Source organism: Acinonyx jubatus, chromosome B1 (genome assembly GCF_027475565.1).
Source record: "Acinonyx jubatus isolate Ajub_Pintada_27869175 chromosome B1, VMU_Ajub_asm_v1.0, whole genome shotgun sequence".
In the NCBI taxonomy this organism is placed as follows: domain Eukaryota; kingdom Metazoa; phylum Chordata; class Mammalia; order Carnivora; family Felidae; genus Acinonyx; species Acinonyx jubatus.
Genome location: NC_069382.1, coordinates 161,519,382 through 161,541,722, shown reverse-complemented (window position 1 = coordinate 161,541,722; position 22,341 = coordinate 161,519,382). Strand labels below are relative to the sequence as shown.

Below are 22,341 nucleotides of genomic sequence, written 5' to 3'. Positions count from 1 at the left end.
GGGACCGTGTTCGCTCAGTGATTGAATGAACTGGCCCACGTCCCTGCCTCTGTTCTCTCCTTCAATCCATCCTCAAAGTTTATTTCCCTAAAAGTCCATCTCAGCCAACTGCTCTCCATCCTCAGCTCCTAAAAAGACTCTCAGCCACAGATGGCATCAAGATTATACCCTCCCTCTGTTCATTGCCTTCCATAACCTGGCCAACTCCATGCCAACTCTCCAGGTTCACCACTCGTATTACACCAGCTTCCTCCACTTGCTCTGATGTCACAAACATCCTGAACATTTCTGCCTCCAGCCTGAGAAGGACTTCCACTGCAATCCACCCCCATCCGGTGGTCCTCCGGGCTCCCAGAGCACAAGGGATCTGTCCTGCCTCATGGCTCGTAACTGGGCACCATGTTAGATGGCCGTGTGCATGACAACCTTTGTGTAGGTTCCATCTCTCAAAGGGCTTCTCTGTCATACCACAATTGACATTTTAGATCGGGTGATTCTTGGGGGGATGGGGGCACTGTCCTGTGCATTGTAGGACATTTTTAGCAGCATGTCTGTGCACTAGGTGTCAGCAGAAACCCCTCACCCCTCACATACATCTCCCCTTCTGGGTCAGGAAAACCAAAAAACCTTCCAGGCGTTGTCAAATATCCCTCCCTGCCCACCCACGCGCCACCGGGAGACACAAAATCGCTTGGTTTTGAGAACCACTGAGCTACGTTGTAAACTCTTCAATTTCAGGGACTGTGTTTTGCAACTTGTTGTCTTCTTCAGAGCACCCAGTGTCGGTGCCTGGCACACAGCGAGAACTCAATAAATGGGCCTCACCCATACCTACACCCTCACAATACACCTGGGCTCTACTTTTCTGTAATTTGTTCTACTGCGTGATATCTCACACCTCAATGTTGGCTGCACAGAAAGCTAGGTTGACCACAACCTTTTGCATAAGTAGAACAGCAAAGTTGAAGAAAATAGCTTCCGGACCTTCGGCTAGTATTTGTAGGTCGTAAGTCTAACCTTCTGTTCCAGATACATTAAAAAAAAAGAAGTCACGTGTCCAAAATCAAGCATAAATGCATGAGATGCTAAATGAAATAGTTAAAATCTCTCTGGTGTTCAAATGTTTTATCCATATTAGGACGGCATATGGGGGTTGGGAAGGTTTTAGTGTCAGACCAGCCTGCAGTCAAACCACGGCTCCGTTTTCTTGTGGCGACAATGAGATTCTGGACATTCAGCAGCCTTATCTGGAAAATACAGAAATGAAACCTATCTTCTAGGAAAGGCAGTTCCCCCCTCCTACTGACACAGCCCTTACTGGTAACAGACACTCTACTAACATCTTACTATATTAACTTACTCCCTAAACATTGAAATAGGTCCTGTCAGTACCCCATTTTACAGAGTAAAAACACTAACAGAGAGGTTCAGTCATTTGTCCAAAGCCACAGAATTAAAAAGCCACTGAGTCAGCATTTGAGCCTAGAGAGTTTGGCTCAGAGTCCAGGAGCAAAACAAGACTATCGTTACGGATAAGATTAAATACAATAGCAGAGGTGAAGCACCGAGAACATAAAACAATTACTCATTTGTATTCCCAACTTTCTCCCTCACCCAGTTCCCTAGAACTAACTCAGCAAGTATTTTCTAGGTACTCACAGACTATGTCTAAGGTAAACAGATGTAAGCAGATGTGATTCTCCCTCTGAAGACAAAACAGGGGAATAAAGCCAAGCAAGCAAACCTGATCTTCAGTCCCCCAAGTCCCTTGTCCTGAGCCCATTCTCTGCTCCTGACTCAAAGGCAAATGTTCCCTCCATTCCGGACTCTAAGGGGTTCTCTCCCTATTATCAAAACAGCTCTCGGGAGAGGCTCTGAAACTTATTTTTGGTATAAATGGTGTAATAAACAGATATAATAGTAAACATGTAGTACTGCAGTGCTTTTTTTTTTTTAATGTTTATTTATTTTTGAGAGAGACAGAGTGTGAGTGGGGGAGGGGCAGAGGGAGAGGGAGATACAGAATCCAAAGCAGGCTCCAGGCTCCGAGCTGTCAGCACAGAGCCCGACGTGGGGTTCATGGGATCATGACCTGAGCTGAAGTCAGACACTTAACCAACTGAGCCACCCAGGCACTCCCCCCCCCTTTTTTTTTTGCAATGCTTCTTTCAAAGGCATTTCCTTATTTGTAAGCATTCCACCTATATTAAGGTGAACAGACAGATTAATTTTTAAGGAATTGGTTCACATGACTGTGGGGACTGGCATGTCCAAAATCTAATGGGGTGGGCTGGCAGGCTGGAAACTCAGAGAAGAGCTGTGTTCAAGTCCAAAGGCAGTCTGCTGGCAGAATGGACTTCAACTGATTAGATAAAGCCCACCTGCATTGTGGACAGTCATCTGTTTTACTCAAAGATCACTGATTTATTGTGTTTAAATTTTTTTTAAAACATTTATTTCCTTTTAAGAGAGAGAGAGAGAGAGAGCATGAGCAGGGGAGGGGCAGAGGGAGAGGGAGACACAGAATCTCCAAAGCAGGTTCCGTGTTCTGGGCTGTCAGCACAGAGCCCGACATGGGGCTTGAACTCACGAACTGCGAGATCATGACCCGAGCCAAAGTCAGACTTAGTAGGACACAGTTGGTGGCTTAACCGACTGAGCCATCCAGGTACCCCAAAGACCACCGATTTAAATCTTGATTTAAATCCTCATCCCCCAAATACCTTCACAGAAATATCCAGAATAATATTTAACCAAACATCTGGGCTACATGACCCAGCCAAGTTGACCCATAAAAGTACCTATCATAATACCTTAAATTCAAATACCTTTTCCAGAGGAATTCCGGTATCAGCAGGCGGGAAAGATATCTGGACACTAGGAAAAGGCCTTCTGCTACTCACTTGAAGGACTACATGCCAGCACAGTGGATTATAAACCTGGCAATACCCCCTGGGTTACCTTTGATGTCTCCTGAAGACTGGGATTTAGGAGGAAGTATTTTCAAAGATACTTATTTTCCCTGAGTCAATAGCAAAGACAATTGCCTTCAAAAAAAGGTACGACCTATGCCACCACTGCCTCAAGTGTAATAAAGTTTTTCTTCTCCCCTGAAGAGAAGCCACGGGCAGGCAGGCCCGTTTCCGGCTTGTTTATGGTTCCATCCCTTCTGCCTGGTGCCGCTGCCCGAGAAATAATTGTTGAGCAAATGAAAAACAACTTGTGATCGCCGAGCAGCAGTCCGCTGGTGTTCCCTTGTTTGGCATGACTTCCCCAGACACCAGGCATCTTTATTTATAGACTGAAATACTGATTCCCTCCAAAGCAGATATCAATGATGATGAGATTTGTGGTCATTTTCAATTTACAGCATTACAGGACTTCCAGCGAATGAACAGATGGAGAGTCGCTCCCACCTGCATTCTGTGATTATAGAAACTATATATTCGCTGATTAACCTGCAGAGAGAAAGTTCTCCTGTGCCTTTGGAAAATTCCCAGCTTAGGCAGAAGCTCGTGCATATCAAAGGCCTTTGCCAGAGAGACTTAAAATGCCCCAGAGATGGGCCATGACTATTTGCCTGCTGGCAGGGTTGAGGATTATCTCAGGAAGGAGCTTCCTCTCCCAGGCTGATCTTTTCACCTGCTTCCTATTCCCCAGCAAGTATTTTTAATTATATATCAGGCACCAGCAAATCAGGAAAAAGGCACCGTATCCCAGCGTCATCTCCATGACCTTTAGCCATGGCACGTCTCTCAGGGGGAAGGTTGAACCTCTCATTTTTATTTGGTGTTCATGTTCTTCCCTGGGAACGCCTTCTCCCCTTTCTGTCACCCGCGCAAGGCGCCTGGAGCCCCCAGACGCGTGTGGGTGGCCACAGCAGGGCTGCGGGGGAACAGGTTTCCCCAGGGGGCACTGGAAGGGAGTGAATGTAAGAAGCACCACTTCTCGGAGCACCTCCGAGGCCACCTTCCTGCACACAAACACTTGTCAGGTGAAAAGCGGTGGCCCCAGCTGTCTGGGAAGCAAAGCTGGTGCCCTTCCCTCCTTTTCTCCTGTTTTGAGGTTTACATCAGCATAACCTCGCAATCATCCCCTGACATTTCTGATATCAGTGTTTCATTTTGAATCAGAGCCTCAGGTGAAATTCATTCCTCCTGAATTTGGTCATAATAACTGGCAGAGGGCTTGCTGATGTGTACTTGAAAACATGAGTAACTGGCTCCGTTTCAAGAGCTGCCTTGAACCAAAGACCAGGCTGATCTCCCAACTCACCCTTTCCAGGTTGTGGTTTTAAGGCAAGGAATTCTGGTGCCAGCTGCATGTGCAGCTGAAGGGTGTGGAGGCAAACCCTGAAAACCTGGGTGCTGGATTGATTAGTGAGTCTCTGCATTCACTACAAGATATGCCTAATTTTTTCCAGAAATTCCCAGAAAGGCCAAATGACTATCATAAATTCCTGCCACTAGATCTATTTCTTAAGGGCCTTTTGAAGACAGGCACGTTGTAACTGACTTAACGGATGTTATCTGGGAGGTGCGACACATAGCTAGCTTTACTTTAGCATGAAATTCGACCTCTGATCAGGCATCAGAAAAGGCTCTCACCAATGAGGGTAAGAGAAGGAGAAGGAAGGGGGTACAGAGGGAAAGAGGGAGGTAGGGGCAGACCCGAATGAGGAAGGGAGGCAGAGAGGGAGGGAAGAAGTAACGCACTGATTTTTCACAGAGATGTGTATTCAATTTAGAAAGCTCTCCTTTATTCTGAGTTTATGCTCTTTATGTATTTGAGGTGTTAACTTACCGTTTTGTGTATAGGCCTTCTTTTGATATTAAAAAGACACTCCTTCTGAGAGGAATGCTACGAGAACACTCCAGTGTGTGTTTCCTCTTGATGGTAAAATGTCCATGCATCTAAGAAATGGTAGCCACCAGAGAGGTCAGTCTTTTTGAATGGATTGACAAAAGACATAAACAACCGTGATAAATCCCAAACTGGTTTCTTGACATCATCTTGGTCTTACCTTAAACTAAGTGAATTAACAACTTTAGGGGATGCGTTGGCCACTAACAGATATCTAACTAATAGATACTAACAGGTATCTAGCTCATGTGACAGGAAACTGATAAATTTGGTGGAGGACAAAAATGGCGCTTGGCCTGGCTGGAGCCTGAAGGGATGCCAGCTGTGGGGAAGGAGTGAAGAGGTTCTAGAAGCCTGAGTAGCTGGATGGGGTGCTGGGCACCAGGGGAGATAGTGTCCGGGGAGTAAAGGATGCTGTGAGGGAACACAGGCTCCCTGAAGACTGCCCATCACAGCCCTGGCCAGGGCGCACCCCCAGGCACCAGACATTCCTGAAGCCATTGTTTGCTCTACGCAGGAATGCTGATTTCTTCCCAGTAATGAGCTTTGGTGAGTTGGACAGGGCAGTCACCTTGCACACCATTCCTCTCTGCCGCCAGGTCTCAGAGCAGTGTTTCCGAGAAGACTGAGGTCTGTGACCTCAAAATTCATGATGAGCTCACAAAGATCACACCCAAGACATTGAGCCAGCCTGTGACGCGAAGTGTGTGGCCACAAGACCTGCTGGCAGGGCTGACGGTGTGCTGGAAGCCGCGTCCACTGGCCCTCGGTGGGCAGGAAGTGCACAGGTGGTGCCGGCCAGGTGGGCTTCACTGAGGAACAACAAGCCTCCTGGGCAGCGCTACAAATGGCAGTTGCAGTCATCATTATTGTGACAGAGTCTGGGAAGTCAGAGGGGGAGCAAAGTGAACTGACGTAAAAACCAAAGACGCATCTCCTAGTGTCCATATTAAGAAATACTCTATTTTTGATAAAGAGGACCAACTCCAGCCTGAGGCAAACTAATGGCGGAAGTGGCCAAGTTTGATTTTGGTCCATGGTTCTCCCAGTGCCTTCTGCCACTGAATTCATTATGTGTTGTTGGAAACAAATCATCTCCATGCCTGGAAGCTTAAAAACTTTAGCATCTCACAGCTTCTGTGGGGCGGGAGTCCAGGCACAGCTCAGCTGGGTGCCTGCAGCTAGAGGTCAACAAGTTCGCGAAGCTCATGAAAATGTTGTCAGGTTGCGTTGATCCACTTCCACGTTCACTTCCACGGCTGTCGGCAGGCCTTGGTGCGTTAGTGCCTCATGATAGGGATTCTCCATGGGCCACCTGAGAATGCTCACGGCATCACAGCCGGTAATCCAAGAGACAAAGAACCCAAGTGCCCTAAGTCAGAAGCCCCAGTCTTTTTACAACCTAATCTCAGAGATAACACTACTGCTTTTATCATATTCTGCTCATGAGAAGTGAGTTACTGGGTCCAATTCAGACTCAAGGAGAGAGATTGCACAAGGGTGTGAATGTCAGGAGGTGGAGGCCATTGGGGGCCATCTGAGAGGTGGCTATGCAGCTACCCACTTTATCTTTATATTAATAATAACAGTAATGATAGAAGATATTAACTTGATAGGGTTTGGTGTGGAAATCGAAAACAACAAGGTTTGAGAGAGGGCTTTAAAAATAGAGGCCCTACGCCTGGGTGGCTCAGTCAGTTAAGCATCCTACTCTTGGTTTTGGCTCACGTCATGATCTCATGGTCATGGGATGGAGCCCCGCGCCGGGCTCTGTGTTGACGGCATAGAACCTGCTTGGGATTCTCTCTCTCCCTCTCTCTGCCCTTCCCCCACTCACACTTTCTCTCTCTCTCTCTCTCTCAAAATAAATAAACTGGTTTTTAAATTAAAAAAAAAAAATAGAAGCCCCAGAAAGGCAATGTAATCAAGTGTCCTTAACTCACCCCCAGATCTAACTATGGAGGTAAGTCTGGAAATCGACATTTTAACAGTATCCCGTGCATACTTCAGGCCCACTAAGACTTAAGAATCACTCGTATACGTCATTATATTTTTCCCTTCTACTGTCGAAGTTGGGAAGAAAGAAAGCCAGAGAAATTAGGTTAAAGTGAGGTGGAGGGGAAGGGAAGAGTTGACTTTTTCAAACCCTTCCTTGGCTCTTCTCCCTGGGCTTTGTCCTCTAAGTGACTTTACTAGGCTGGGTCTGTCCTCGGAGCCACTGCTTGTGGGTAGAAACCTCAGCAATACCCAGTTATGTTTCACCAAATGAGTTGCACTCCAGCAGTGCCCTGATACCCCACTCAGCCTCTCCCCACCATTCAGTATGACCAATATCTCACCTTCTACAATTATTTCCTCCTGCCCTACAGCAGCCTATCAGGCCAGACTTCTAAGACAGCTCTTAAGACAACAAACGTATTTGGCAAATGCTTCTGGCCTCGCAAACACATACGCATATTTTTTGATTAGCAGTAACACACCTGGAGGCATCTCTTGGCTTCCTCTTATCAACAGAAAACGCTTGTTTTACCCAGAAGCACATACAGCCATGTCTACACGTGGTTTGTGGCAGAAATAAATAGGCGATTTTTACCATCAAACAAATCACCAGAAGCTGGAAGAGACGGTGAACGTTCGTCAAATCCATGCCCTTCCAGGCCAGCCAGGATGATCCACAAAATAGCACCACCAACACCTAATCCTGTCTCAACCCTCAGCATTATTTATTTTATATGTCACTAAATCTTTCCTGTTATCATTTATAGCCTTTTCGCTAGTTCTGACCTCAGGAGAAATGAACAACAGATGCTCACATAGCTTTTAATAAAAAGGTTAAGTCACTGCTCATCTTTGTCCTACCGTTGGGGGAGGCGGGGACATAAATCGTTGCCTCTCAGCTCTTTCTGCTTCGCTCCGGTTCATGTGCATTTCTGATAACAAGCAAGCCCCGTTTTGTCTAGGAGTGGATCAAGATGGTAAGTTATATTGGGGTCAGCCCAACTGGAATAGCCTCGTTTGCTTTTTACAAATTCTCCCCAAAGGTGTTGGGTCCTATGAGGTGATCTGGTTGCAACAGATGACATGTAAAAACTGCAATCAATCAATTTTTCCCAGTGCCACTTAAGAATCAGAGATGTCAAAACTTCGTTAGCTGCTCTTTGATTGCTTTCCTCTGGTAGGACTGAGCTTTGTTAAGACTAGGTTCTATAGTCATTCCGAATGAAAATCAAAGATAGTATTTGCCTTCCTTACTTTTTAAATTATTTGCATGAGAAGGCCCTTGTGGAGCTAAATTCATAAGCATTTTCAAAATGCACCACAGTCTTCCAAAGCAACCCCAAAATTAAGATCACGAAGGCCCTGTTATTTTTAGCTGCTGTTTATGAAATCTTGTGGCGAGGTGGGCAGAAGGAGGGTACCATTTTACAGACAGGGACCCAACCTAAGAAGTTGCCAAGGATGACCCAGCAAAGCTGCAGCAAATCCGGACGCTACAACTTGGTCTCCTGGTCTTCAGCTCTGAGTTCTTGACACGACACATCACTCTAAAAGCAAACACTTTTCAGGGGCGCCTGGGTGGCTCAATCAGTTAAGCGTCCGGCTTCGGCGCGGGTCACGACCTCATGGTTTGTGGGTTTGAGCCCTGCTTTGGGCGCTGTGCTGTCAGCTCGGAGTCTGGAGCCTGCTTCAGATTCTGCGTCTCCCTCTCTACTCTTTGCCCTTCCCCTGCTCATGCTCTCTGTCTCTCGCTCTGTCTCAAAAATAAATAAACATTGGAAAAACTTAAAGAAAAAAAAACCACTTTTCAAACTGCATTTCCATATATGCATGTAGATTCAAGGCCAGTAGTCGGTTTCCCTTTGCAGTCTCAATGAGCGACCTTTACTGAAGTTACATCACTACGATGGTTATTTAAATAACGCACAAAACCCCATCACAACATCTGGGGACACGATCCTCCAAATTTCACAAGCTTTATGCCGTCTACCAGAGTTCGAGAATAAGTAACACGCCCAGTACAAGCCCTGCTGATGACTGCAAAGCCATCGTACTTACAGGTGGAAAGAATCATGGTTGTACTTCTGCAGGGAGTATACAAAGCAGCATTCAGTTCTTCAGCGGTGGTTCGGTCACAAAAACACATCTTTTAACTGAAATCATAGCTCACCCAAGAGGTTTCTCACGAGCAAAGTTAACCCCACCTATTTTCCTGTTCTAAAAACCTCAGAGAAAAGTGTGTGAATGACAACCGAATGGCCTATATACGAAAGTTCAATAATCTGCATCCAGATCTCTGAGGGTAGCTGCAATGGGTTCCTCATTCCCAACTGTGTGGGCGATTCCAGAAAACAACATTTTCAAGAAGTCAACAACATTTTTGTAAAAGAGACCTTAAAAAGCATCAAATCAAGCTGCCTTCTCTGGACACAGAAGGAGATGGATGCACAGATAGGACAAGGGACACAGTGGTAGAAAGAGAATTAGATTCTAGGTATCGAAGTATAAAGTCTAGAATGTTCTGTCCTCCCACTCAGTACTGACACCTCAAGGCCCATATTACGAAACTTCATTTTTTTGTGGGGATGGAAAGCCAATTCAATAAGGTACCTAAAAGGTGACTGAGCCATGGCTGAGAAATATAAAAATGATGTCACTAAGAAATGCACTTAGGAATTCTACTTCATCCCCTTGGAAAATATAACCAAGAATTAAAACTAAAAGGAACGATTCTAATGAAGGCACAGCATATTCACATTGCCTTTCCTATTTCCTGCTTTATAGATTAAGATCTCGTTAAGCATTCTGGGTGGATTCTTCTATTTTTACTTCACTTTTTGCTTTACTTATGCTTTTATACAAAAACTTCTTTTAAGTTCCGGTGAAAATTTTGAAGATTGTTGAAGAAAAGGTTCCCAAATGTTGTCAGGTGTTACCCCTCTTGTTTTCCACATCAACAGTATACGTAACGATTAGCACAAGGATTATACTCTGTCCTCACTTTCTTCAACACCATCCAGCACTTTGAACATAGCTCCTCCAGGTGAACAGGGAAGTGTGGGAAGGGACAGGGAGGGGTGGGAGGGGTCAAGGTGAAGGAGAAAGGAAGGAGAAAGACAGAAAAACCATACTCAAACCCGAGTATAACGAATATGGTCAACTCCTTGAATGAGCTACAATTCAGTTAAAAGGTACATATGTGTTTGTGATGGGGGTACAGGTAAACAGGAAGATGAGGAGGAAGGTGGCAAACAGACAGTGACAAGACTTAAGATCATTTTTTTTCCATTATAAGGAGGGTACGGAAGGACAGCTCTCAGTGGATGGACAGACCCAAAGGGAAAGAGATGGCCCCCCAGGGTCTTAGGGAGGCACTACTCAAGACAGCCAGCAACAGTTCTGTGTTCACACAACACCTGTGGCACAGGGGACGCCATGGCAGTCCCCAGAGTGATCAGAACTCCTTAAAGAAAGGCCCTGTGTATTGGGTGTTTCTCAGCTTTCTACCCCCATAAAACCAAGAAAAATGTATGGGGCAATACATGGCCTCTGCTACTGATAAGAAACTGTTTCTCTTCCCTGGGCTCATGAGCGAAAATGAAGTTTCCACCTCAGCTGGTGTCTTAGTCAGACATTGTTAACAGTCAAAAACCCACTCAAACTTGATCACAGGGTCTACCATGAGGCTATCTCACTGAGATAATTGTCTCACTGAGACAATCTCACTGATCCAGGAATCCAAGTCCAACCAGGTCTCCTGAAAACCATCTGGGAGATGGCTCAATACACCATTCTCTCCATTTTTCCTGGTTTCTCCGCCAGAAGCTGAACTTGCTCCTGGGTCTTGCTTGCGGTGGGGGCAGGCTTTGTTGTGAACATCACATTCTCATCATTCTCCCCCAGAGCCCAGCACCTCCACTTACAGCATCTATGTCCTGGGGCAGATTCTTAAGCCATAAAAAGTGATTGATTACCCCTAGTTCAACTTTTACCTAACCCCTTTTAGTGATAGATACCATGGGCAGGGTCAATCAGCCCAAACATGGGCCTGGTTAGGGGCTTAAATTAGACAGGCACCCCCAAACATGTCTGCCTAAATGGAGAGGGAATATTAATGGCAGAAGGGTCCAGACTTTTTTCTCTTCGACAAGGAATATTTGATCCCTGGGGGAAAAGAAATTGACAGCTACAAGGCACAGTCCCTAGTCCTAAAAAGGAAAGCTCATGTGTTACAGAATTGAACGTGCTAATTAAAAGACAACTCATGTTTCTTATAAATATATATCTTTATATATTATATATTTACAATATATACAGCATACAAATATTTTTAATGTAATACTAATCACAGTCTTGAAAACAGAGGTTTTCAAAACAAAAGAAGGGTACTTATCCAAGATGGGTTCCTGATTCTTCCAGAACCCACATTCCAGACAATGCCTCAGGCCCAGATTTCCATAGACGTCAAAGGAAAGAGAAGGGTTGCTGGAACAAGGCTCTATTTCCCTATCTCTTCCCAGATATCCTGACCTTCACTGGCACCAGCTAACATGGCCCCATATACACCCCTAAAAAGGGCAAACCTTGGGGTCTGGGCATGGTACCTCGCACATGGTAGGCACTCAAGTACCTGTGGAATGGATAAAAGTGAGTGCTTTCCATCGCCATCTCTAAGGCAGCATTTCCATAATCTGAAAGGTTCAGTGCCAGAGCTCAGGCTGGTCTAGAAGCAAATGCTTTAGGTGTTTCCACTTTATAAGTAAAACAATCTACACATCCGAGTGCTAAATAAATTAAAAGTTAGCCACAAAGTGCCATTTCTTCCTCATGCTTTGGAATCTGGAAGTCACAGATCACACCATCACTTATCTTCCAAAAGTTTCTTCACATTCGACTAGTTCATCTATCGTGCGCAGCAAATCTTCAAAGGAAGGCCTTCCCTCTGGTTTCTACAATGAAAAATCAAAGAGAAGCTGTGGGTTCCAGAATCCATTCCAAAACTAATTTCTCACTGCTCAAACTCACATAACTGCAAGATACTGATCGTCTGGTACTAGAACATGCAGGCATCTCCAAATGGGACTTCTCTAGTCTACATATACTATTGCTAGACAAACCTTTCTCCTACACTGCTTTTGTGTTTCCACTCAAGAAGCTAAAAGAGCTCTTTATTGCCTGCAAAATCAAGTCCTGCTAATTCGCAGTGCCCTCTATACCCTTCCCCTCCCCCACCCTCTTGCTACCCAGTTTCATTTCCCACAAAAACTCTCACATGGGCTTTCTACTCTATCAGACCAATCTCTATCCTCAGGTACACACACCACACTCATTACCACCACCTTACCTTTGCTCATGCTGTCCTCTCCCACCCCCAGCAGCCCTTCCTGCCCAGGCACTCCCATGCCAATCAGTGCTCTTTGGAGGCATCATAGTAAGTGACCACGAGCATAGGTTCCGCCTCTCTGTAGCAAAGTGGCCTTGGACAAGTGTCAACTTCATGGGCCCTGGTCTTCTCATCCACAAAGTGGTCACAGTAAAAGTCTATGTACCTCAAAAGGTTATTTTGAGAACTAAATCTAAAACACTTGGTACCGTGCCTAGCACACAATATATGTGAGTTAATATTATCTTTCAAAAGTCATTTTAGTGCCTAATCTCTTCTATGAGGTGACATTTTAATACATGGGGAAGGAACACTTCCAAAGACTATGAGTAAAGAGATCTGGGGAAGTCGAGGTTTGGAGAAAGAAACCCTCTCTTGTGAAAGAGTAATAGTTCAACAGTACAAGAAGTCCGCAGAAAGAAGAGCTACTTCTCCAGGATTATTCCCTGAGTCCCTAACTCAGGCAACTGGGACAGGATTTCTACTTGGGAGTGGGGTAGCAGCCTGCATTTATTATCTTATTTTCATCTTCCATGTCTTCACATTCTTCTTCCCGTTACTCAGACCTGATTTGAGAGGGCTGGCTTTCCACCTAGAGTTTGGAATCATACAAAACGTGCACTGACTCACTAGGCTGTGAAGACTATATGTTACTAATCTACCAAGCCCAGATCCCTACATGTTTTCAGGATTCAGGAAGAAAGCACACAAAAAATCGTTACCTCCTGCCAACACCTCAGCATCATCTCGTACACGTATTTGGATGCCAACTTTGGCCTATAGAGTCGGTGGCCACGGGTAACCATGGTTACCACTTCATAGTTGGTGTTTTTCTCAAACGGCATTCTGCCTTCGGTGAATATTTCCCACATTAAAACACCTGGAAAAAGAAAGAGAAGGATCACCCACGGATGCGCCCACTTCCTCTTCAGAGCAGAGCCGAGGAAAAACAGACCATGTTCTTACCAAATGACCAGACGTCTGATTTGCTGCTAAAGCGGCTGTAATTAAACACCTCCGGTGGACACCACTTCACTGGAAATTTTGCACCAGAAGAACTTGTGTACTGATCATCCAAAACATACCTAAAGTAAGACACGCCATAGGTTTACGCCTCTGAGCTATGATCTACATTTTGTACATGCTCTTCAATTTTTTTTTTCTTTCCTCTTAGAATCAAAAACACAGTTGACTGAAGTCCAACAAGCATCCGGTTGAAGCTAAATGTTTGCCTCAGTGGCCACGCCTGGTGATTTCCATCTTCCTCTGAGCTTCATTTATGTGCTTGAGATGGGCACGTTGTAACATTAGTACCTGCCCGTTTGTGTTTCTGTGTTGTGTTTGTTTTTTATAATAGAGGCAGAACACAATAAAAGAGTTAGCAAACTTTTTTGGGGGGTTAGCAACTTTGTTCTTTAAACAATATTTAACCCGAAGGGCCCACATGTAAAACATCTAAAGCAGAGCTGCTCTAAAGGAAGTGGTGCAGAGCATTTGGAGACGCATGTGCTTTTAGCCCCTACAATTCCACAGAGTGCAATTTAAACCTCCAGCAAATGAAAACAGCAAATTGCAAAATGACATATGTAAATGGTGGAGTATATATTTATATGCCATGACATCTGTCCCCCCCACACACACACAATTACACACTCAAAACAATACTATGTAATTTTTGCTATGCAAGCTTACTTATGTTCTTCTGGATAGACACACACAAACTGGTAACTCTGGCTACCTGGGGGGAGGACCTTTGATCGGGGAGGTGAATATGGGGACTTCAGCCCTTTCTGTTATGTGTTCTGTATGTATTTACACAAGGAATGCATTTATGTATCACATGAACATATCAAGTTAATTTCTAAAAGCTCCATGAGAAAACATTCACATAATTGCACAAAATTCTTTTGCTGCATGGACAAAGATGGTAATGCCACCATGGGCTGGATCAAATTGTCAATCAGGGGAGTCTGAATTCAGTGTTTAATGAGGGTTTTAGAGGGGCTGATGCGAAAGCACACATTTTCTGAAAGCCAAACCTGTGAAAATCAAGCATGTGAAACTGGAGGACTGCCCCTCAGAGAAAATCTTCATAAAAAGCATATAAAGAGCAGGGGTAAGTACTGCCCTGGCAGGCAGCAGTCCTGTTCTCATTAGGAACTAAACATGGCCTGTATGACCTGTTCCTTCTGTGGCTTTATACCTGTTCCTTGTGCTGGCCCTGGGCTAACCACCCTGGCCCTGTTTTGATTCCTTCAGCAGGCCAAGCTTGTCCCAGATTTCAAGCTTTTATATTTGCTGTTTCTTCCACCTGGAATATTTTATCCTCAGATTTCCACCTAATTGGCTATTTCTGCCTGTTTGGTCTCAGTTCAAATATCCTGGTCTCAAAGAGGTCTTGCGACATGAGTAGGCATTTTCCAAAGAAGACATTCAGAGGGCTAACAGACACATGAAAAGATGCTCAACATCGCTCATCATCAGGGAAATGCAAATCAAAACCACACTGAGATACAACCTCACACCTCACATCAGAATGGCTGAAATCAACAACACAAAAAACAACAACACAAGAAACAACAGGTGTTGGTGAGGATGCAGAGAAGGGGCAACCCTCTTGCACTGTTGGTGGCAATGCAAACTGGTGTAGCTGCTCTGGGAAACAGGGTGGAGGTTCCTCAAAAAACTGAAAACAGAACTACCCTATGATCCAGCAGTTGCACTGCTAGGTATTTAGTAAAGGATACAAAAATACAGATTCAAAGGGGTACGTGCACCCCAGCATAGCAGAACTATCAACAATAGCCCAACTAAGGAGACAGCCCAAGCGTCCATTGACTGATAAATGGATAAAGAAGACGTGGTACATATATACAATGGAACATTACTCGGGCATCAAAAAGAATGAAATCTTGCCATTTGCAATGATGTGGATGGAGCTGGAGTATATTATGCTAAGCAAAGTAAGTCGGTCAGAAAAAGACAAATACCATATGATCTCACTCATATGGCTTAAGAAACAAAACGGATGAACATATGGGGGAGGTGGAGACAGGGAAACAAACCATAAGACACTCTTAATGACAGAGAACAAACAGGGTTGATAGAGGGAGGTGGGTGGGAGATGGGCTAGATACGTGATGGGGATTAAGGAGGATACTTGTGAAGAGCGCTGGGTATTGTATGTAAATGATGAATCACTGAATTCTGTTCCTGAAACTAATATTGTGCTGTATGTTAACCAGAATGGAAATACAAATGTGAGAAGAAAACAAACAAAAAACAAAAAGAAAAAAACACAAAGAGGTCTGTCTTCCAAAGCACCACAGCTACTATGACCCCGCCCCACACCATCACTCCCCCCACTAGCCCCAAGTGACCTCTATCTTAGGGATGAGCAAACTTCTTCTGTAATGGGTCACGTGATAAATATTTCAGATTTTTCAGGTGATACAGCCTCTGCCACCACTATCCAACTCTGCCTTTGTAGTGTGAAAGCAGCCACAGACAACACGTAAGTATTTACGCACACTGACATTTGAATTTCAGATAATTTTCACGTGTCACGAACTTCTTTTAAGTTTTGCCAATCATTTAAAATTGGAAAACCACTGTTGGCTCACAAGCTGAATAAAGAGGTGTTGGGTCACATCTGGGCCAGAGGCCATGGTGTGCTGATCCCTGCTCTGTCACACCACTGTGTTTTCCCTTCTTCATGATTGTCTCAGGTCTATGTCTCTCTCTCCTCCTGAATATAAGCCGCATGCGGGCAAGGACCCATATGCCTTATTCTCTGCTCTGGTTCAGCCTAACACCCTGGTACACAGTAGGCACCTAATTTCTTTACGGATGGATGTACGGATGAGTGAATGGACAGAGAGGAGGAAAAGGACAAACAGTATGTTTTCAAGATCTTTTCTAACACACCATTAAAGTTACAAAAATTATGAGAATAAAAACACAACAGATTTGGGTATTCTAAGAACTTGACCCCTAAATACATTTTCTGTGAAAACAAAAGATTCTAGAAACTAACCCAAACCAAGGAAAAAATGAAAGTAACATATTTAACATGCTATACTACCACCTAGTGGAGAGAATTATTAACATTGCAATGTACACTTTTTCAATGAATTCATTTATCACAGAACAGTGAACAAGATTTCCTTTCTCCTTCGTCAGTGCAGATTATTCCCATGCTTATTACTTCTACAAGCTAATGTGACTATCACCTGAAGCCACATAATAAAGCATGAAGAAGTCATAATTTCTCAACAATTTGTTGACCTGAGAAAAAGCCCAAGGTAGCAGTAAAATGGATACATTCAGCAAAGAAATTTTTCAAAATACAGATAATCCAATTTATTTTATTTCCTTATATCAAAACGCACTAAAAAGCATAAAAAACAATTAGTCTGCCTATGAAAATGATGAGTACCACAGATATTTTGCTAATAGAACAAAAGATGTGGTTTAAAAACAGCTCTTAAATAGGCCTCAGAGAAAGAAGCTGACACAGTCAAACTGCAAAGAAAAAGCCAGGCTTTCTGTACCTTCAAAGGTCACCGTCTCATATTAATTTAATCCAAAACTGATAGAAAACGTTCACATAGACTCAGCCTTACCTGGCCATTCCAAAATCAGATACTTTCACAACTCCCGCCTCATTTACTAGACAATTTCTGGCAGCCTAGAAAATAACATTTCAATGGTATAATAGTTACAAAGTTCTACAAAGTAAAAAAATATAAATTCTGTTTATATTAAACTTAATATAGCCCAGTCAACATTTACAGAAGGTGGAAATGTCTCTTTACAAATTGTTTTTATCCCCGTGGAATTGTCTCCAACATATATTTGAAAAAATGGGTAGAAAGACAGGTCAGCAGGTCATATGTGCAATAGGGCATTATTACATGACGTCACCAACTGTCAGACCCAAATGAGGACCAACCAGATCAACCTACTTCCCCCCCTCCCATTCCTATTTTTATTAAACTGTGAGATTTTCTTACTGATAACATCTCTCTTTTTTTAAGTTTATTTATTTTGAGAGAGAGAGAGAGACATTGAGAGAGCGCAAGCGTGCACACGCACATGAATGGGGGAGGGACAGAGAGTGAGAAACCTAAGCAGGCTCTGCACTGTCAGCACCCTAGGCGGGGCTCCATCTCATGAACCGTGAGATCATGACCTGAGCCGAAACTAAGAGTCAGACACCTAACCGACTGAGCCACCCAGGTGCCCTGATAATGACATCTCTCGAAGTCCTTAATCTAGGTTCTCACTAGGTGAGCTTAATGACAAACAACAAAGGTAACTGATAGGTAATTAACCTTTTACCCAATAGTTTTGCTCAATGACTGGTTGTCCTGTTCTCAGTCAAAAAACAAAAACAAAAAAACCCCAGCCATGTGCAACATAGTTTGCCTTGTCATTCATAATGTTTCCAGTATATTGTAGTATGATACATGAAATTGGTCAAAAACAATTCTGGATTATTTAATTTGTATTCTCTTGCCCATTCTTTAAATTTCAAGAAAACAGTTTTGTAAAAAGATAGTACTTCTCCGAAGGAAAACATGGTAACAATATTTTTAATGCCATAACCTGTGGGCTAAGATGCATTTTCTTTTTTGAGAGAAAGGGGACAAGTGAGCGAGGGGCAGAGAGAGAGGGAGAGAGACAGAATCCCATGAGAGCAGAGACAGAGAGAGGGAGAGAGAGAGAGACGCGGGGCTCAAGCTCACCTATGTGGGGCTTGAGCTCACCTGATGGTGAGCAAACCATGAAATCATGACCTGAGCCAAAGTCCAATCCTTAACTGATTGAGCCACCCAGGTGCGCCCAGGTGCATTTTTATTCCTGATACTTCTAGCATTTTATTCTCTGTATGTGGCAGCCACTTATATGAAATTATTCCTGCTGAATGCATTTTAAGAGTCTCTTCTAAAGTTCCCCAGATTTCCCCCTTTTCCTACGGAGATGCCTTCTAATGCCTTCACTTCATGGTCAACAGCATTCTTTGCTCAAAAGACAGGAGCATCAGAATCTTCCCTTCAGGGGTGACACAAAACTACCACAGTGATGTCAATATCATAAGCACAAAATTATCAAAATTGCTTTCATCAAGATATGGCCTGTGTGGACAGATGTAGTCTGCCATACTCCTGTAGGCATTCAATTTTCATCAGTTTTGAAAGTACAAAAAAAGAGGAAGGTGCTTAATTCACAACTTTCAATATGACAAAGAGAAGTTCTTTATCATTGCTAAGCATAATAAGAACAAGGAATGTTTTTTTTTTAATTTTTTTTTAACGTTTATTTATTTTTGAGACAGAGAGAGAGAGAGCATGAACGGGGGAGGAGCAGAGAGAGAGGGAGACACAGAATCGGAAGCAGGCTCCAGGCTCTGAGCCATCAGCCCAGAGCCCGACGCGGGGCTCGAACTCACAGACCGTGAGATTGCAAGATCGTGACCTGAGCTGAAGTCGGATGCTTAACTGACTGAGCCACCCAGGCGCCCCGAACAAGGAATGTTTTATATATATAGATATATATAACATCTATATCTATATCTATATATACATATCACATCTTCTATTTTACGGAGTCCTTTGCCCCAATCATATGTTGTAATCTTGAAAACAGTCTTGTAAAAGAAAAGCCCAGGACCAGAAGGCTTCACTGGTGAATTTTACAAAACATTTTTTTTAATGTTTATTTCTTTTTGAGAGACAGAGAGAGACAGAGCATGAGCGGGAGAGGGCTAGAGAGAGAGAGGGAGACACAGAATGGGAAGCAGGCTCCAGGCTCTGAGCTGTCAGCACGCGGGGCTCGAACTCACAGACCGCGAGATCATGACCTGAGCTGAAGTCGGACGCTCAGCCGACTGAGCCACCCAGGCGCCCCGAATTTTACAAAACATGTGAAGAAAAACTAACACATATCCTTCTCAAACTCTTCCAAAATATTGAAGAGGAGAGAATACTTCCAAACTCATTTTATGACGTAAGCATTTCCCTGACACCAGAGCCAGACAAGGACACTATAAGAAGAGAAAATTATAGGTCAATATCCCTGATGAACACAGATATTTAAAAGATCATCAACAAAATATTAGCAAACAGAACTCAACAATACATTAAAAGGATCATACGCCATGATCAAAAGGGATTCATCCCCAGGATGCAGGGATGGTTCAACATATGCAAATCAATAAATGTGGTATATGTATATGTACATATCACATTATCAGAATGAAGGATAAAAATCATATGACTATCTCAACAGATGCAGAAAAAGCATTTGTCAAAAGTTAATATCCATTTATCATAAAGAGTTTTATGATAAAAACTCTCAACAAGTTAGTATAAAAGGAATATACCTCAACATAATAAAGGTCATATATGACCAACCCACAGCTAATATCATACTCAACAATGAAAAGCTAAAAGCTTTTCCTCTACAATCAGGAACAGACAATGATGTCCACTCACCACATCTATTCAACATAGTACTAAAAGACCTAGCCAGGGTAATTAAGCAAGAAAAAGAAAAGGCATTCAAATTGGAAAGCAAAATTAAAATTGTCTTTGTTTGCGGTTGACATGATCTTATATGTAGAAAATTCTAAAAAAAACAAAAACATATTAGCACTAATAAATAATTTCAATAAAGTTGTATCATACAAAATCAATACACAAAAATCAGTTGCATTTCTATACACTAACAATGAAACATCTGAAAGAAATTAAGAAAACAAATGCATTTATAATAACACCAAATACAATAACATAGTTAGGAATAAATAAATAAATTTAACCAAAAAGGCAAAAACCCAAAAACTCATAAACTTTTGATGAAAAAAAAAAATACAAACAAATGGAATGCTACCCCCGTCCATGGGTTGCAAGAATTAATATTGTTTAAAAGTCCATACTACCCAAAGCAATCTACATTTGATGTAATCCCTTTCAAAATTCTGTTGGTACAATTCACAGAAATAGAAAAACAATCCTAAAATTCATATGTAACTACAAAAGACATAAAATAGCCAAAACACCCTTGAGAAAGAAGAACAAAACTAGAGGCACCACATGTTCTGATTTAAAGCTATATTACAAAGCTATAGTAATCAAAACAGTATGATACTAGCACAAAAACAAATATATAGACCAACAGAAAAGGATATAGAGTCCAGAAATAAATCCATACATATATGGTCAACTAATCTTTGGCAAAGGGGCCAAGAACACACAGTGGGGAAAACACAGTCTCTTTAATAAATGGTGCTGGCAAAATTGGGTATCTATATGCAAAATAATGAAATTGGACCTCTATCTTACACCATACACAAAAACTGACCTGAAATAGATTAAAGACTTAAATGTAAGTCCTGAATCCAGGTCTAGAAGAAAACAGGGGAAAGCCCCTTGACATGATCTTGGCAATGAATGTTTGGATATGGCACCAAAAGCACAAGCAACAAAAGCAGAAATAAATAACTAGGCTACATCAAACTAAAAACCTTTGCATAGCAAGGGAAATAGTCAACAAAATAGAAAGGAAAACTACAGACTGGGAGAAAGTATTTGCAAAACCATATAACCAATAGAGGTTTATATAAAATATATAAAGAAATCATACAACTCAGTACCAAATAAAAGGAAATAATCCAATTTTTTAAAGGGGCAAAGAACCTGAATACACATTTTTTTCAAAAAAAAAAAAAAAACCCATACAAACGGCCAACAGGTATATGAAAGGGGGCTCAACATCATCAATCATCAGGGAAATGCAAATCAAAAGCACAGTAAGATATCATTCCACATCTATCAGGATGGCTAGTATCAAAAACACGAGAGATAACAAAAGTTGGCAAGGAGGAAACAGAGGAGAAAGTGGAACCCCTGTATATGATTCGTGGGAATGTAAATTGGTACGGCCATTATGGAAAACAGTATTGGAGTCTACTCAAAAAATTATAAGTAGAACTACCATATGATCCAGGAATTCCATTTCTAAATATATACAAAAGGAAATGAAATCAGTACTTCAAAGAGATGTCTGTACCCCCATATGCACAGGAGCATTACAATAGCTAAGATATGAAACAATCTAACTGTTCATCAATGGCGAGTGAATAAAGTTGATGTGGGGTGTATGCACACACATACACACACACACACAGAGGAATATGCCATAAAAAAAGATCTTGTTATTGTGGCAACAGAGATGAACATAGAGGGCATTATCCGAAGTGAAATGAGCCAGACAGAAAGACAAATACTGTATGACATTATTTATGTAAGGAATCTTAAGAAAAAATGTGAAACTCATTATGTTCCGAGGATCTCATGTATAGCACAATAACTATAATTAATAACACTGTATTATTTAATCGCAATTTACTAAAAGAATAAATATTAAGCATTCTTAACCACATGTGCGATATGGATATAATTAACTTGACTGTGATAATCATTTCACAATGTGTACACATATCAAGTCATTATGCTCTATACTTTAAATTTATACAATTTTGTCAATTATACTTCAGTAAAGCTGGGGTGGGGGTGGAAGCAGTCTTGTGAGCAAACCAGTATTCTAACCCACCCACAATTTACAGATGTAGAAACAGAATCTAAGTCTTCCATATACAAATCTTCAGCTCTTTATTATATCCTAAGACTACAGATGGCATTGCACAGTGGCCACAGTATGGACTCCAGAGCCAAACTCCCCGGGTTCAAATCCCAACTGCACAGTTTCCTTGATCATTGGTAAGTTACTTTATCCTATTTGCGCCTCAGTTTCCTCATCTGTAAAGTGAGAATAATAATAGTACCTACTTCTTAGAGTTGTTATAATGATTAAATGAGTCAACATGTGTTAAATACCTATTACAGCAATGCCTGTTTAAGGTGATTGTTAAATTTTTGTAAACGCTTTACTGTTACTCTGGAAGAAATGCATCCATGCTTTATGACAAAAAAGTTAAAACTAATATGTGAAGGGGCCCTTGACTGGCTCAGTTGGTTAAGTTTCCAACTCCTGATCTCAGTTCAAGTCCTGATCTCAGGGTATTGAGTTCA

At 42.4% G+C, this 22,341-nt stretch overlaps 1 protein-coding gene across 1 annotated transcript in view; it reads right to left on the bottom strand.

Moving 5' to 3' along the window:
- Nucleotides 1-11,128: 11,128 nt before the first annotated feature.
- The window catches only part of TEC (tec protein tyrosine kinase), a 125,722-nt gene continuing 114,509 nt past the window's right edge, over nucleotides 11,129-22,341 (bottom strand). Inside the window, exons 15-18 of the mRNA XM_027056367.2 lie at nucleotides 16,870-16,934; nucleotides 13,211-13,329; nucleotides 12,967-13,124; nucleotides 11,129-11,810 (exon numbers count right to left, since the gene is read on the bottom strand). Coding sequence (XP_026912168.1) covers nucleotides 11,727-11,810; nucleotides 12,967-13,124; nucleotides 13,211-13,329; nucleotides 16,870-16,934 — 426 coding nt within the window. The 3' untranslated portion in view covers nucleotides 11,129-11,726. The remainder of the gene's footprint in view (nucleotides 11,811-12,966; nucleotides 13,125-13,210; nucleotides 13,330-16,869; nucleotides 16,935-22,341) is intronic.